Source organism: Pantherophis guttatus, chromosome 2 (genome assembly GCF_059756535.1).
Source record: "Pantherophis guttatus breed Tessera chromosome 2, ASM5975653v1, whole genome shotgun sequence".
NCBI classification, from domain to species: Eukaryota; Metazoa; Chordata; class Lepidosauria; order Squamata; family Colubridae; genus Pantherophis; species Pantherophis guttatus.
The window spans coordinates 22,704,976-22,719,590 of NC_142064.1; the positions used below are offsets into that span (position 1 = coordinate 22,704,976).

The 14,615-nt window shown below is 42.4% G+C and overlaps 1 protein-coding gene across 5 annotated transcripts in view; it reads right to left on the reverse strand.

The window, feature by feature from the left end:
• Positions 1–14,615, reverse strand: part of LIFR (LIF receptor subunit alpha) — a 120,517-nt gene that overhangs the window by 64,866 nt on the left and 41,036 nt on the right. For all 5 annotated transcript variants that reach the window (XM_087885640.1, XM_034440769.3, XM_034440768.3 and 2 more), the window contains exon 2: positions 407–557. In XM_087885640.1, coding sequence (XP_087741766.1) covers positions 407–491 — 85 coding nt within the window. In that variant the 5' untranslated portion in view covers positions 492–557. The remainder of the gene's footprint in view (positions 1–406; positions 558–14,615) is intronic.

Below are 14,615 nucleotides of genomic sequence, written 5' to 3' on the forward strand. Positions count from 1 at the left end.
ATTATGCTTCATGGGAAAATATGCATTGAAAGAGCTATCCAAAGAAAGTCCTATGAAAAAGTTAGGAGACTTGCAAATGTGCATTTTCAAATAAATAGATTTGAACTTGTTATTTCCAGGTGAACCCTCTTTCAAGTTCTTGGAATTCCAATAAGGCCATTGCTGAAAAGTCTAGAGTTCAAGTCCATACATTTGAAAGTTGCCGAGGTGATCCAATATGTACATTAAGCAATATATTGCAATACAAGAGAGCAGAACTTGTGGTTTTCCAGATGTGGTTGGATTACAATTCCCATCATTCATAAAAGATTTGGAGGCCATATATTCCCCAATTGAGACAGAGAACTTGTTGGGAAGTCACAACAGATAGCAGGTAAAGAGCAAAGAAACATCAAATCACACCAACCTTTTTCTTGGCTGTAGACAAACCGGTTCAGAATAAACAAATGTGCTACCATCAGTAGGTAGCAAAGAATTTGGTTAATCCACATTCTTTTGCAATTCGTTATGGAAAACAGGTCACTTCAAGCGGTCTTTGTCTTTGATGCAGGCAAGTTCTAATAATAAAAAGAAATATTTTAATATCATTATTGCTTATCTTCTCAATAAGATACATTTACTTGAATTATAGAGACTAGAAAGTGTTAGATGTTATATATTGCATTGCTCGATTTCATTAACCTTAGTTGTAGAATGAAACAACTTTGGCAAAACCTGGTTCTTACTGTCAGCACAAAAGAAATGTATCACTTCAAATGCTCATTTTGTAAAGCAGATGCATGGAAAATTAGTATTAAAATGATACAGTGTGAGAGGATGCCTAATTCAGGCGAAAAATATCAACAGCTAGGAACTTGGCAAAATGGGAAGGAAGGAGGGAAGGAAAGAGCCCTGCATGACAGACAGTCTTTGTTTAATGTCTACTTGTTCAAAGACCCTTCGTAGGGTAGGGTAGGGTAGGGTAGGGTAGGGTAGGGTAGGGTAGGGTAGGGTAGGGTAGGGTAGGGTAGGGTAGGGTAGGGTAGGGTAGATTAGAATAGAATAGAATAGAATAGAATAGAATAGAATAGAATAGAATAGAATAGAATAGAATAGAATAGAATAGAATAGAATAGAATAGAATAGAATAGAATAGAATAGAATTCTTTATTGGCCAAGAGTGATTGGACACACAAGGAATTTGTCTTCGGTGCATAAGCTCTCAGTGTACATAAATGCTATAAGTGATAAATCATGATCATAGTCATCATAAAAATACATTCATCATAAATCATAAGATACAACATTTAGTGATAGTCGTGATACTAAATAAGCAATCAACAAAAATCATATTAGGAAACTCAATAAAACAATATAAATCGTAAAGATACAAGCAACAAAGTTATAGTCGTAAGTAGAAAGGGAGATAGGTAATCGGAAAGATGAGAAGAATAATAGTAATACAGGATGATTTTGACTGGGTAGTAGTTGTGATGGGTCCATGTAGTTGCAGCTCTTATGGTGTCCCCATGGCCACGTGATCACTATTGGAGTGATCAGCGACTAGCTTCTAATTACAACAATGCGGATCGCCATTTGCAATCTGCACTGCTGACTTCCCACATTCAAAGTCAATGGGAAGCTAACAGGAGATTGCAAACAGTGTTTATGTGACAGAGGGAGGCTGCAACCATGTAGAATTCACCCAACAGCAAGAACTATCAGAACTGCGGTTGTAAGTTGGCATTATCATTTGATGTTGTGCCTTGTAATTCCTACTCTCTTTCTCTTTTCATAATAATAAAGGATTTTTTTTTTCACTGAAATGCTGTGAACCACCTTTTTGTAAGTCAAACGCAACATATACACATGCACATATATATGCATGAAACAAACAAAATGTTAAAAAGTTATGATATGTATGTAGTTACTTACCAAGCACATCTAAATTATATTAAAATAATCAAAATATATTTACAATCCCCAAGGCATGTCACAACTTTTGAGCACCCCTAAATGTTTGAAAGTTGAAAAATTTGACTCACTACCGTGTTTCCCTGAAAATAAGACCCTGTCTTATATTTTTTTGAACCCTGAAATAAGTGCTTGGCCTTATTGCCATGTACTCAAAAGCCCGATTGGGCTTATTATCAGGGGATGTCTTATTTTGGGGAAAACAGGGTACCTATACAGAGGACTACAAAACAGACACTTATTTATCTGTATTGCAAGAGACTTGCAAGCCAAATATTACAAGCCAAATATGCAAAGAGGTCTAATTAAATCTAATTAGACCTCTTTGCATATTTGGCTTGTATCACTTAGTAATTCCAAGTGAACATCCATTTTGCACATTTCCATTTCTTCTGTTACAGACACCAAGTGGGATAAATGCTAGATATTAGCAGAATCCTAACTCTAATTGCTGTAAATTGTTGGAAAACCGAGCTACCGTTTTGGCAGCATCAAATCCACAATTTTGTCTGTAAAACTGAATTGCATTTTAGTCTTAACTCTCAATCTTCACATACGGCGGTGGCTTGATGTCCCCACGGCATCTCCTCTACCACACCCAAAATATTCCAAGATAGCATCACAAAAACCTGGCAGCAAATTAACCAACTTTCACAAGGAGTAAATTTTGCTCAAGTTGAGGGTTTGAGAATTTTTAAGGATGGAACGGAAATAGAAAGCTATTTGAAAGCAAAACGCTCCCAACTTTACCCTTAACTACTTTAACCCTAAGAAACATGCAGAAATTAAGCCAGATGATATCCCTAGCAGATTGGCAAGTTGGACTATGGCACTGACCCAAAATATATTAGGTGCTTCTGGCCTTAAATCAAAAGGGACTCCTCTTTCAATTAATGGAAAAGTGTTTGTCTATTTAAGAAGAAAAATTGTTTCCATGGTTGGGTTGCAACATCTTGGCACTTGCCTTATTACAAGGCAGCCAAGAACAATGGGTAAATGCCCATCTTTCCACTCATCACAGATTCCCTGACTTCTCAAGTCTAAATTAAATCTTAATCATCTTTCTCTCCTGCAGCTTTTTCAGTTTAGGGAGTGGGAAACCCAGGAAGGCTCCATAACGATGAAGAAATATGCAAGTTAAATCTGTACAGCAGCATCACTGAAACTGCAAAGAAGAGGCAAGCTCAGAATAGCAGGGGGGAAAAAGTAATCTAATTTGAACATAAATAGAAAAATAGATCCCTCCTTCCCTGGAAAAATTTGGAGGACAAATTTTAGCAAAATAAGGATTACAAAGGAAGGAGATGATGCAAAATAGACAATAGAACCTCGGGGTGGGGGAGGAGATAGTACTGGTAGTCTTGCACATACAACAGTACATTCATAGTTACAATGGCACTGAAAAAAGTGACTTATGACCATTTTTTTCACACTTATGACCATTGCAGCATCCCCAGGATTACGTGATCAAAATTCAAAAGCTTGGCAACTGACTCATATTTATGATGGTTGCGGTGTCCCAGGATCATGCAAGTCCCCTTCCGACAAGCAAAATCAATGGGGAAGTCACTTAACAACAACCGGGTGACTAACTTACCAACTGCGGAGATTCACTTCTACAACTGCGGCAAGGAAAGTAATAAAATGGAGCAAAATTCACTTAACCACTGTCTTGCTTAGCAACAGAAATTTGGGGCTCAATCGTGGTCGTAAGTCGAGGACTACCTCAGTGGTGGGTTGCCCCCGGTTCGCACCGGTTCTACAGAACCGGTAGTAAAACCAGAGGGAAGCTCCGCCCACTGACCCTGACGTCATCAAAATGCTTCTGCGCTTGCGCAGAAGAGTGCATGCGCGGCCCTGTTGCAAATTGGTAGTAAAGGTGAGTAGAACCCACCCCTAGACTACCTGTACAGTAAGATCTTCTGGTAGAGCATTAAACTCAATGAGTTTCTTAAGCTTTACAAGAAGTACTTTTCTCAAGACACTTGGCCTGTACATGATCAAGCTTGATTTTCTTCCTTTTCTTTACTTTTTTTGATACTCACCTCCAGACACCACTGAGCATCGTGAATTTTTTTAGGAACATGGGGTTTCCCAACATTTTTTTTACAGACTAGGCTTTTGGCTGCAGGCTCGGCTTTTTAAGGTTGAAATGTATACATGGTATCAGAAGACAAGAGACGCAACATAAATCATGTGGGCGTTTTATAAATTGTGTCATGACTTTAGCTACCAGAGGGGAAAAAAAAAACATACAAGTTCAAGTCCATTAGCTCTCTTCTCCATGACTAAGAGCATTTAGCTTACAATACATGATCCTTCAAGCCGCATATTTTGTGGCTTACTTGAAAAGCAGAAAGAGAAACTAGACTGGGGATATTTCTAATATTTAGGTTTGATCTAAAAAAGCATAGCATGTTGAAACACGCTCTCTGCTCCATTAGGAACAGGCTGCCCAAATTAAATTCCTTGTGACTCCTTTTTTTTTTTTTAAAGAAGTACTTATAATATTCAGTTAAATTAAATTTAGAAATTTGACTAATAATATGAAATCATTGGGGGGGAAAATGGGAAAAATACACTCCCCCAAATTGATTTAGTCCCACTGTTTATTTATTAAATTTATATACTGCCTATCTCTCTATCCAGGTATTCAATAGATTACATTACTATTTTAAAATCCTAGGTAATAGGAAGACTTATATGTAATAGATATTCATAATTCCTACCCAAAGAAGACCTACTATGCAATAAAAAACTCCAGAGAAAAGAAGAAAACGTATTTGTTCCTTTTCTGGAAGGACATTTATATTCACAAGAGAAGGAAGAAGAGTTATTTGTTCCTGCTATAGACTTTTAATTGGAAACTTTTAATTACATCAACAGTAGCAGCAGCTAAACACTTATCCATATTTGCATGTTTCTAGTGCAGGTGGAAAAATACTTAAGAGTCAGTCCCCAAGAGATACTTTGATATACTTGGAAAAATCAAACATAGCCCCGATCGTCCCAAAGGTGCTTTTTTCAGGACTTCCTGAACTGGACTTCCTTGTTTTTTCTTTTGAAGACATTTCACTTCTCATCCAAGAAGCTCAAAGGCTCTACAGACTTTTAACTATACAATTTGGAATGAACACCTTTTGAATGGTGTGGGAGTAGGACTGGATTTCCATAGGAAAATTTGCAGATTACAGGAACCAGGAGCACTACTCAGGTGACCCTGAGGACACAGATAAACCTCCGGTGCTTCAGTGCTTCAAGGACCCTCAAAAAGGATGCAAAATTACCAGCTGTCTGCAAGGAATATAAATCCTTCCATTCCCCACTATCCTGTCAGAGCTTCTTGGATGAGAAGCAAAACATTTTCAAAGAAAAAACAAGGAAGTTCAGTTGCCTCCTGAAAAAAGCACCTTTGGGACAACCATGACCTGGATGACGGAGAATCTCTACCGACTCATAGCCCTGATCCCAAAAGTCATGGCCAGGTGCATAGCGGGAGTACAATACTAGGAAAAACATGCAGCTGTACAAAGAGTCCTTTTGGAATGAAATCCAGAGCACTCAAAGGACCACTGAATAATGGGGGCTGAAGGGAAGAAGTCAGTCTGAGATTGAAAACTCTGCTTGGAGCTAAGCAAATGCACTGCTTTTGCCAATTTTGCAGTACAATCTGGACAATAGCAGTGGTACCAAAGGTCCATGGGAACAAGTAGGAGGCATCTGTTTTCTGAAGCCAGGGTAGGCACCAGTTTTGTTTGCAATTAGAGATAAGATCTGATGGATTTGCTCATCAGCTGAAGGGCATGTTGGGGACATAAAGTCAATGGGCAAAGCAAGGCCAGCTTTTCTTCATAGGCTTTCGCCAATTTGAAAATGTTATTTTGCTATATTCTTTCGAGTACTTAATTGATGACACTTTGCCATAAATTCAACAGCACCAACAAGTGACTGTGTCAGGGTTCCAAGTAACACACCCATAGCGAACAAAACTTCAAAGCAGGTAGATTCCTCAAAGAATGGTTTTATTTGGGGATATCATCACCTAATTAAAAGTAAAAGTTTTTCCTCCACCCCAAACAATCAGTCATATGGTCCAATCAAGACGCTGTCTGGTTGCCTAGTGACATCACTCCTCCTTCCTCTGACCAGGTGAGAGAATGTCCATAGTTCCCAAGAGAAAGTATTTTGTTTTGACTACAAAACCACAGTTATCTCTAATCCCCCCTCCCTATCTGTCAGCTCCAGTGTGGATTCACTGAAGCTCCAAGATGGCTTCGGTCAGGTCAGGTCAGGTCAGGGTTCACAGACTGTCAACAAAGGAGGTCCTTAAATCACATCCCAAAGCATCTTTTCTCTTTGAACATGAAATGCTATGGAGCCCCACCTCAACCCTCTACCTATCTCAAAGTTACTGCAAGGGCAACAAGAAAGATTGAGAGGAAATGAGTACATTTTAATTTTGAGAAGTTAAGAGAAAATGGCAGAAGAAAAATTGAACTATCTTCATAATTACACTGCAGTACTGAACCCTGGAGGATGAAGTAAAGACTGGAGAGAATTGAAATGTGTGGAATATTCATTTTGTATCACTCTAAGTTCACTTTGCTATTTCAAGAAAATGCATTACGTATATCCTGATTTGCTCCTCAACACATCAAGTAATATATTTACTGAATGCAAAACAATAACTTAGTATTAGTTGGGTCTGACTTTAATTACAATTTAAGTTTCAATTAGTTTACTAATTGAATTTACTTAACATTCTTTTAATTTTTTTGTTAAAATGGAATTGTAGGATGCAAAGCTTTTAGAAATCTAGTTCCTCAGTATTTTCAAGCTTAAAAAATTGCAGGGAAGAAAGTTAAAGATGGAAGAAACCACCAACATGATAATAAAACAGCACTGTCTTCTGACCTTAGATTCTTCCATCTGTTCACATTTTTTAGAAAAAGGGCCAAGGAAAACAGGAAATAACAAGCATGTTCATTGCCTAAAAATTTTCCCATTTGACAATGTCTACTCAGTCTTAATTTCTGAGCAAGCAGGCTAGCAGCGTTTTCTATTTCTTATAACAGTGATGGTTAACCTTTTTGGTGCCAAGTGTCCAAAGCACGTGTGCATCAGTGGTGGGTTCCTCCCGGTTCAGCCCGGTTCTGCCGAGCTGGTAGCGGTGACGATATGACGTCACCGGACCGGTTCTCTTTGTTCGGGAGCTGGGCCCTCCCCCCCCGCGCGTTATTCTTACTTTTTATTTGGCCCTGCCCCCAATCTATTCACTGCCTCCGAGTCCCAGCTGATCGGCTGGAAGGAAAAAAACTGCTTAAACTCTTGCCACAGAGCTTCAAAGGGCCGCCCTGCAGCTGATCAGTGTTAAAAGGCAGTGTGGTGGTAGACCAGTGCGCTCGAAAAACAAATAGGTAGACCGGTGCCTCCAAAAACAAATGGGTAGACCAAGACGCTCCAAGAACAAATTAATAGACCAGTGCCTCCAAGAACAAATGGGTAGACCGGTACAGCTCTGCAAGCAGTTAAAAGCCTGGTAGACCAGTACTTCTACTAAATCCTAAAGAATTGTCACATGACCATCAAACCACGCCCACAAAATAAGCCAGACCCACAGAAATAAATAAAAAATTTAGAACCCACCCCTGGTGCGCATGTGTCCGAACCCCCAAAATGCAATGTGAACACCCCATACACATGTGCCCCGCCCCTGCACATGAACCCGCATCCCCATGCATGCGTGCACATCCCCGCATGTGCCCCGCACCCTCACACACCATTTTGGTTTCCAGGTTGGTGCAGGAGGCTTTCCAGGCCCAAAACAGGGTGCGGGGGGCATGCATGAGTGAACTCCCAAAATGCAATGCAAGCACCCCACGCATGTACCCCACTTCCCGCACATGTGCCCCACATATGCACCCAGCTTCCTGCACATGCACCTTGCACATGCGCACCCCACATGTGCACCTGCATGTGCATGTACATTCCCTCATGCGCACATGCATCCCTCACATGCATGGCAGAGACCTGAAGACCAGCTGGCTGGCGGGATGCACGCATGCATGCACCGTGGAGATGGGCTGGGGCAACGGCTGGTGTGCCCGCAGAGAGGGCTCTGCATGCCACTTGTGGCACGCATGCCATAGGTTCACCATCACGGTCTTATAAGGTTGAGACTTCCATTTTTACCCTCTTAATAGATTTTCAGTTCTGAAAACTGATGGTTTGCCCAGTCAGCGAGAAGCTTCTTTTAATTTTCCCATGTTGATCCTCAGCATACAAATTATTGGAGAACTTTTTGAAATAATAAATAACAACAATATTTAAGCACCTTGCCTCACTGCATTTTTAGAGAAAATATTTCATCAAGTCCCGGAAGGCGGGGTGGAGAGGGTAATGCTTTCTAGCATGTTAAAATTTTATCCAGATTTCAGGGCAAAAGGCTCTGGGGTGGTAGGGGAAGAAAAAGAGCCTTTTCCGATTTTATTTGAACAGAATCTGTATTCTTTTTGCATATGGCAAGACTGTAATCACAGCCAGTAGCCTTTAATGTGAGTTAAACCTGAAAAGGAAAACCGCTAAGATGATGAATTACGTAAAATTTATTTTAAGCATGTAGCATTGCAACCCCACCTCATCCCAGTGCTGACTCAGTCATGACAGCAAATATTAAGGGGAAATTCATAGCAATTTCCCTTTGAATTCTGAATATTACCAAGGAAATTAACATGCAGAGTAGTGTGTGTAGTGATGGGGGAGGGAGGCTGAAAAATAGTAACCAATAATAATCAAAGTTCTACAGGATATAAAGAGACTGATGTTGTGTTTCATAAGATGTGGACAATCCGTTCCCATGGCTCATATTGGCTTCAGCTCAGAAATAAGCCAAATAAATTTGCTGCCAAGTCACTTCCTTCAAGACCAGAATGTACCTCGCTTTATTTTCTGAGTGAAAATAAAATTCATCCTTCTCAGAAACTTAAAATGCTCCTTCTACCACATAACTCCTATCTGACTCCATAACTGTTCCATATCTGCTTGAACAGGGGTTTGGACTAGAAGACCTCCAAGCAGTAGTAGGATTCACTTACCTTTGCTACTTTGCATGCGCAGAGCGTCCATGATGATGTCCGGGCAAGTGGGTGGAGCCTCCCACCGCCACCGCTACCAGTTCTCCCAAACCAGATAGAACTGGTAGAAACCCACCACTACCTCCAAGACCCCTTCCAGCTTATTCTGATTGATTGATTGATTGATTGATTGATTGATTGATTCACTCATTCATTCATTAATTCATTGATATCCTCCTGGTCCTTTAAGTGGCCTGGCCAGTTAGTGGTAAGCCATGAAAATCTATCACCTTTAGATGCTTCTGAACTACAACTCCAAGCATCCCTCAAGTAGCTCGGCATTTCTTAACCTTGGAAGCTTGAAGATATATGGATTTCAACTCCCAGAATTCCCTGAGAAACACTGCCATGGGCTAGAGATACTGCAAGTTGTACCTTATCAACATCTACAGAGCCACTAATTCCCCAGCACTGGAGATGAGAATTTGATTGGAATCAAAGAATGCTTGCCTAATTCTCAATCCAAGCTGACAGTTGTGGACTTTCCAAAGGTTACATGTGTTGTTAAAGGAGAACACTGGAGGCTTCCAAATTTGTAAACTTTCTCAGCCAGTTTTGTGCTCACAAGGTCTTTTGTTTAGTTTTGATTAACCAAGGGTGAATGATGCCAAATTAGAAAAAAAAATACATTTTTAAAAAAGTATCCTTGTCTTTTTCAAATTACAAACACAGTGCATTCTCCATGCAGATAATTAGAGGGTTGTGCATAATCATATTTATATAAGACCATGTAAGCATGTAAGTTAGAAATATACATGGGATGAACTTACAAGACTAAAAGCCAGCTCTACATAAACAACTCTGCCTCCTTGTTTAATCAAAGAATGTTTGTTGTTGCCACACTCAAAGACAACTAACATCTGTCATTTTTACAAAAGATAGCTCCCATATGCAACAAATGTCATAAGAAAATTTTGGAAGCATCACATATGTGAATCCTGAGAAATAGTATTTTACATCTCTAGCTAGTTCAGTGTCAGGGTTCTGACCTCATTAAATCATAAGCCTCGAGTCAAGCTTCAAAAGAAATCCAATTATTTATTAGGAGCTTCACTCAGCACTTTCCAAGTGAAGCCAATTCTAACCCCTCGTAATTTACGTTCCCACTCTGACCATGTTTCCCCACTACACCCAAGGTGTGTCATCAGTCACATTCTCCAACAAAGCAATTTCGAGGGTTGTAGAGATCACTCCCCTCCGGCCACTGTGGGTAACCGCGGAGACGGCCTTGACAGAGATATGGCTGGAATGTGCTTTTGTTTTGACTGACGTGCTGCCTCGCCGCAGCCGCAGAGTTCGTTTTCCCATCCCCCTTGCCTATGGCAACTCGAGAGCAGGCCAGGGATGCTTTGCGAGTTGACATGAGAAATAGTATTTTACATCTCTAGCTATTTCAGTTAAAGCTGGCCTACTTCAAATCATTCCAATTGAAACTGGCAGGAATCTGAACTACATTAGTTCTAGGAACTTGTGACTCTCTAGATCAGGGGTGTCAAACTTGATTTCATCGAGGGCTGCATCACAATTGTGTTTGACCTCAGGGGGGCAGGGTGGGCATGGCCAGAGCAGCATCACTCATGTCGGGGGCACCTGTGGTGGCCCAAGCACTCTGCCAGTGAAAACGTGCTCCAGAGCTCCATTTTCAGCTATGATGGCTTCCTCCAACCCTTTGCCAGCGAAAACGTGGCCCTCCTGAGCTCCGTTTTCGTGGCAGAGGCACCGTGGGCCAGTCCTTTGCTGTTTCCAGGTTGGCCCCACAGGCCAGATCTAAGCACTCAGTAGGCTGGATTCGGCCCACGGGCCTTGAGTTTAACACCCCTGCTCTAGATGTTACTGAATTCCAAGTTCAGGTTTGTGTGGCCAATGGTGAAGAATGTGATGGGCAGCTTTATAAGCCAAACAGAGGTGAAGCAATGATTGATTTATTAAGAAAATTTATATGCCACCAATTTACTCAAAGTTGCTCCAGACAGCTTACAGAAATAAAAGCCCAAATACCCTCATCCCCCTGACAGCAACAATCAAACAAGCCATATGATGGGCTCCGTATCACCCTGGGATCCTGAGACCGAATGGCAAAATCATATCTTCATGGACTTTTGAAAGGTGGAGTGTGTGTGTGTATGTGGGGGGCACAATCTTATCTCTGTGGAGATGATGTTGCACAAGGCAAGGAGTCACCACAGGCAAGGAGTACTTCATGCTCCCATTAAGTGGACTTCCTTAATAGAGGGGATCCATAACATACTTTACCTTTCCGGTCTAATTCAATCTAACAGTCAGTTTGGCCTAGTGGTTAAGGTATTAGGCTAGAAAGCCTAAGACTGTGAGTTCTAGTCCTGCCATAGCCATGAAATCCAGTCACTGTCTCTCAGCCCAACTCATCTTACAGGGTTATTGTCGTGGTGAAAATGGAGGAGGAAGGAGTATTAGAGCCGAGGTGGCGCAGTGGTTAGAGTGCAGTACTGCAGCTACTTCTGCTGACTGCTAGTTCAGCAGATCAAATCTCACCGGCTCAAGGTTGACTCAGCCTTCCATCCTTTCGAGGTAGGTAAAATGAGGACCCGGATTGTGGGGGCAATAAGCTGACTTTGTATAAAAAAGAACACCGCTTGTGGGGGGGGCGAAAGCCCTACTAAGCAGATATATACAAAAGTATGAAGGCTATTGCTTAACGCATTGTAAGCCACCCTGAGTCTCCGGAGAAGGGCGGTATATAAATCGAACCAATCAATCAATCAATATGAGTTATTGATAAAAGTAATAAAGGCAGGAAACAAACAAACAAACAAATAAATAAATGTAATTGGTACAAGATGGCCCTTCAAATAACCTGGCTCCTAGTTATTCCCATTGTATAAATGTCCTATAAAAGTTGTGGGTCAAGATCTGAGTGCTAAAAAGAGAACGAATAGAATATGACAAAAGTTTTTTTTTTCTTTAAGTAGAAAACCATGGGAACACCAGAATCAAGTGAGATCCTTGAATTCTCCAGCTCAGCGTATTAACTAACTAACAGTACCATCTGTTTCTGGAATGTCAGGAGTCACCCACACTCGTCCTTGAACTCAAAGGCTTTGAAGATATAGATTCACAAACTCAGCTCATGGAAATGATTACGTATGCTGGAAAAGTTGCAGTAAGAGCAAAAAAAAAAAAACCCAGCAACTGTCAAGTCTTCACAATAAATAAATATCCATTTAGCATTTTAATGGGATGAAAATTGTCAGAGGAAAGAAAAAAAATTGTCCCAGGCTAAAAATCCTAAGGATAAAGCTCAAAATCTCAAAGAAACAAAAGGGGACCTTTTTAAATTTCCTAACAAAATCAGAAGGTAAGCAAAGCTATGACTTTGCCTAGGGTGCCAAAATATCTAGCGCTGGCCCTGCCATTGGCAAAAATTTAATGTGTTATGTGTATATATTAGTTATATCAGACATGGGCATTTATGCCCCCCCACCACCACCACACCACTTCTGATCCTTTGGCTGTCCCTGTCTGTACTGCATCAATTGCTTTTATTTTAAAGGTGATTATTTTTTTTCAATTTATGCGTGCTTGCCTTCGCACCTTTTTATTTATTTAATTTAATTTAATTTATATACTGCCCTACTCCCAAAGGACTCAGGGCGGTGAACAGCCACAAGATAAAAGTACATCATACAAAAGTTAAAAACCATTTAAAAGTATATTAAATAATTTTGGTCCAAAAAACACCCAATTTGTATAAAACTTAAAAGCAAATTAAAAGGGAGAGTCAAGCCAGACCAGCCTGCTGGAATAAAAATGTTTTGAGGGCGCGGCGGAACGTGCGTAAATCTGGGATCCTCCGTATCTCCGGGGGGAGCTCACTCCAAATGGCAGGTGCCCCCATAGAGAAGGCTCTCCCCCTGGGGGCCGCCAGTCAACACTGTTTGGCCGACGGCACCCTGAGGAGCCCCTCTCTATGGGAGCGTACTGGTCAGTGAGAGGCTACTGGTGGCAGAAGGTGGTCTCGTAAGTATCCTGGTCCTAAGCCATGGAGCGCTCTAAAGGTGGTGACCAAAACCTTGAAGCGCACCCAGAAGACCACCAGGAGCCAGTGCAGCTCGCACAGGAGGGGAGACACATGGGAGCGCCACGTCGCTCCCATAACCACCCGCACGGCTGAATTCTGGACTAGCTGGAGCCTCCGGGTGCTCCTCAAGGGGAGTCCATGTAGAAACCATTACAGTAGTCCAGGCGTGAGGCGACGAGGGCATGAGTGACCGTACGTAATGAGTCCCGATCCAGAAAGGGATGCAACTGGATAATCAGGCGGACCTGATAAAAAGTCCTCCTGGCCACAGCTGTCAAATGCTCTTCTAAAGACAGCCGTGAGTCCAGGAGGACACCCAAGTTGCAAGCCCTATCCGTGGGGGCCAACGACTCGCCCCCAATAGTCAGTGATGGCACCAACTGATTATATCGGGACGTCGGAGACCACAGCCACTCGGTCTTGGATGGGTTGAGTCTGAGTCTGTTTCTCCCCATCCAAATCTGCACGGCCTCCACTTCACGGGACATCACTTCAAGGGCATCATTGGGGTGATCATTGGGGTGGAGATGTACAGCTGAGTGTCATCAGCATACTGGTGATACTTCACCCTGAAACCACGGATGATCTCGCCCAGCGGCTTCACATAAATGTTGAACAGAAGGGGTGAGAGGACCGATCCTTGTGGCACCCCACATATAAGGGGCCTCGGGGTCGACCTCTGCCCCCGTCAACACAGACTGTGACCGGTCGGAGAGAAAGGAGGAGAACCACCAGAACACGGTGCCTCCCACCCCCACCCCTTCCAACCGGTGCAGCATGATACCATGGTCGATGGTATCAAAAGCCACTGAGAGGTCTAACAGGACCAGGACAGAGGAGCAACCCCTGTCCCGAGCCCTCCAGAGATCATCAACCAATGCGACCAATGCTGTTTCCATGCTGTACCCAGGCCTGAAGCCCAACTGGAATGGATCTAGATAAGCTGATTCATCCAGGTACTGAGGCAGCTGTCGCGCGACCACACTCTCAACAACCTTCGCAACAAAGCAAAGGTTGGAGACTGGACGATAATTAGCCAACACTGCCGGGTCCAGGGAAGGCTTCTTGAGGAGAGGCCTCACCACCGCCTCTTTCAAGGTGGCGGGGAAAACACCCTCATTCAAAGAAGCATTTATAATCCCCTGGAGCCAGCTTCGTGTAACCTCCCGAGAGACCAGCACCAACCAGGAGGGACACGGGTCCAATAAACATGTGGCCGCACTCAGTCTGCCCAGTATCCTGTCCACACCTTCGGGAGTCACAGGATCAAACTCTTCCCAAATAATATTCCCAAGACCTGCCTCCGTCATCCCTCCTGGATCTACCCACTCAGAGTCTAGATGTTCCTGAATCTGAGCGATTTTGGCATGGAGATATTGTACAAAGTCCTCAGCCCTACCCTCCAAGGGGTCCTCCCGCACCCCCTGGTGGAGCAGGGAGCGGGTCACCCTAAACAGGGCGGCTGGGCAATT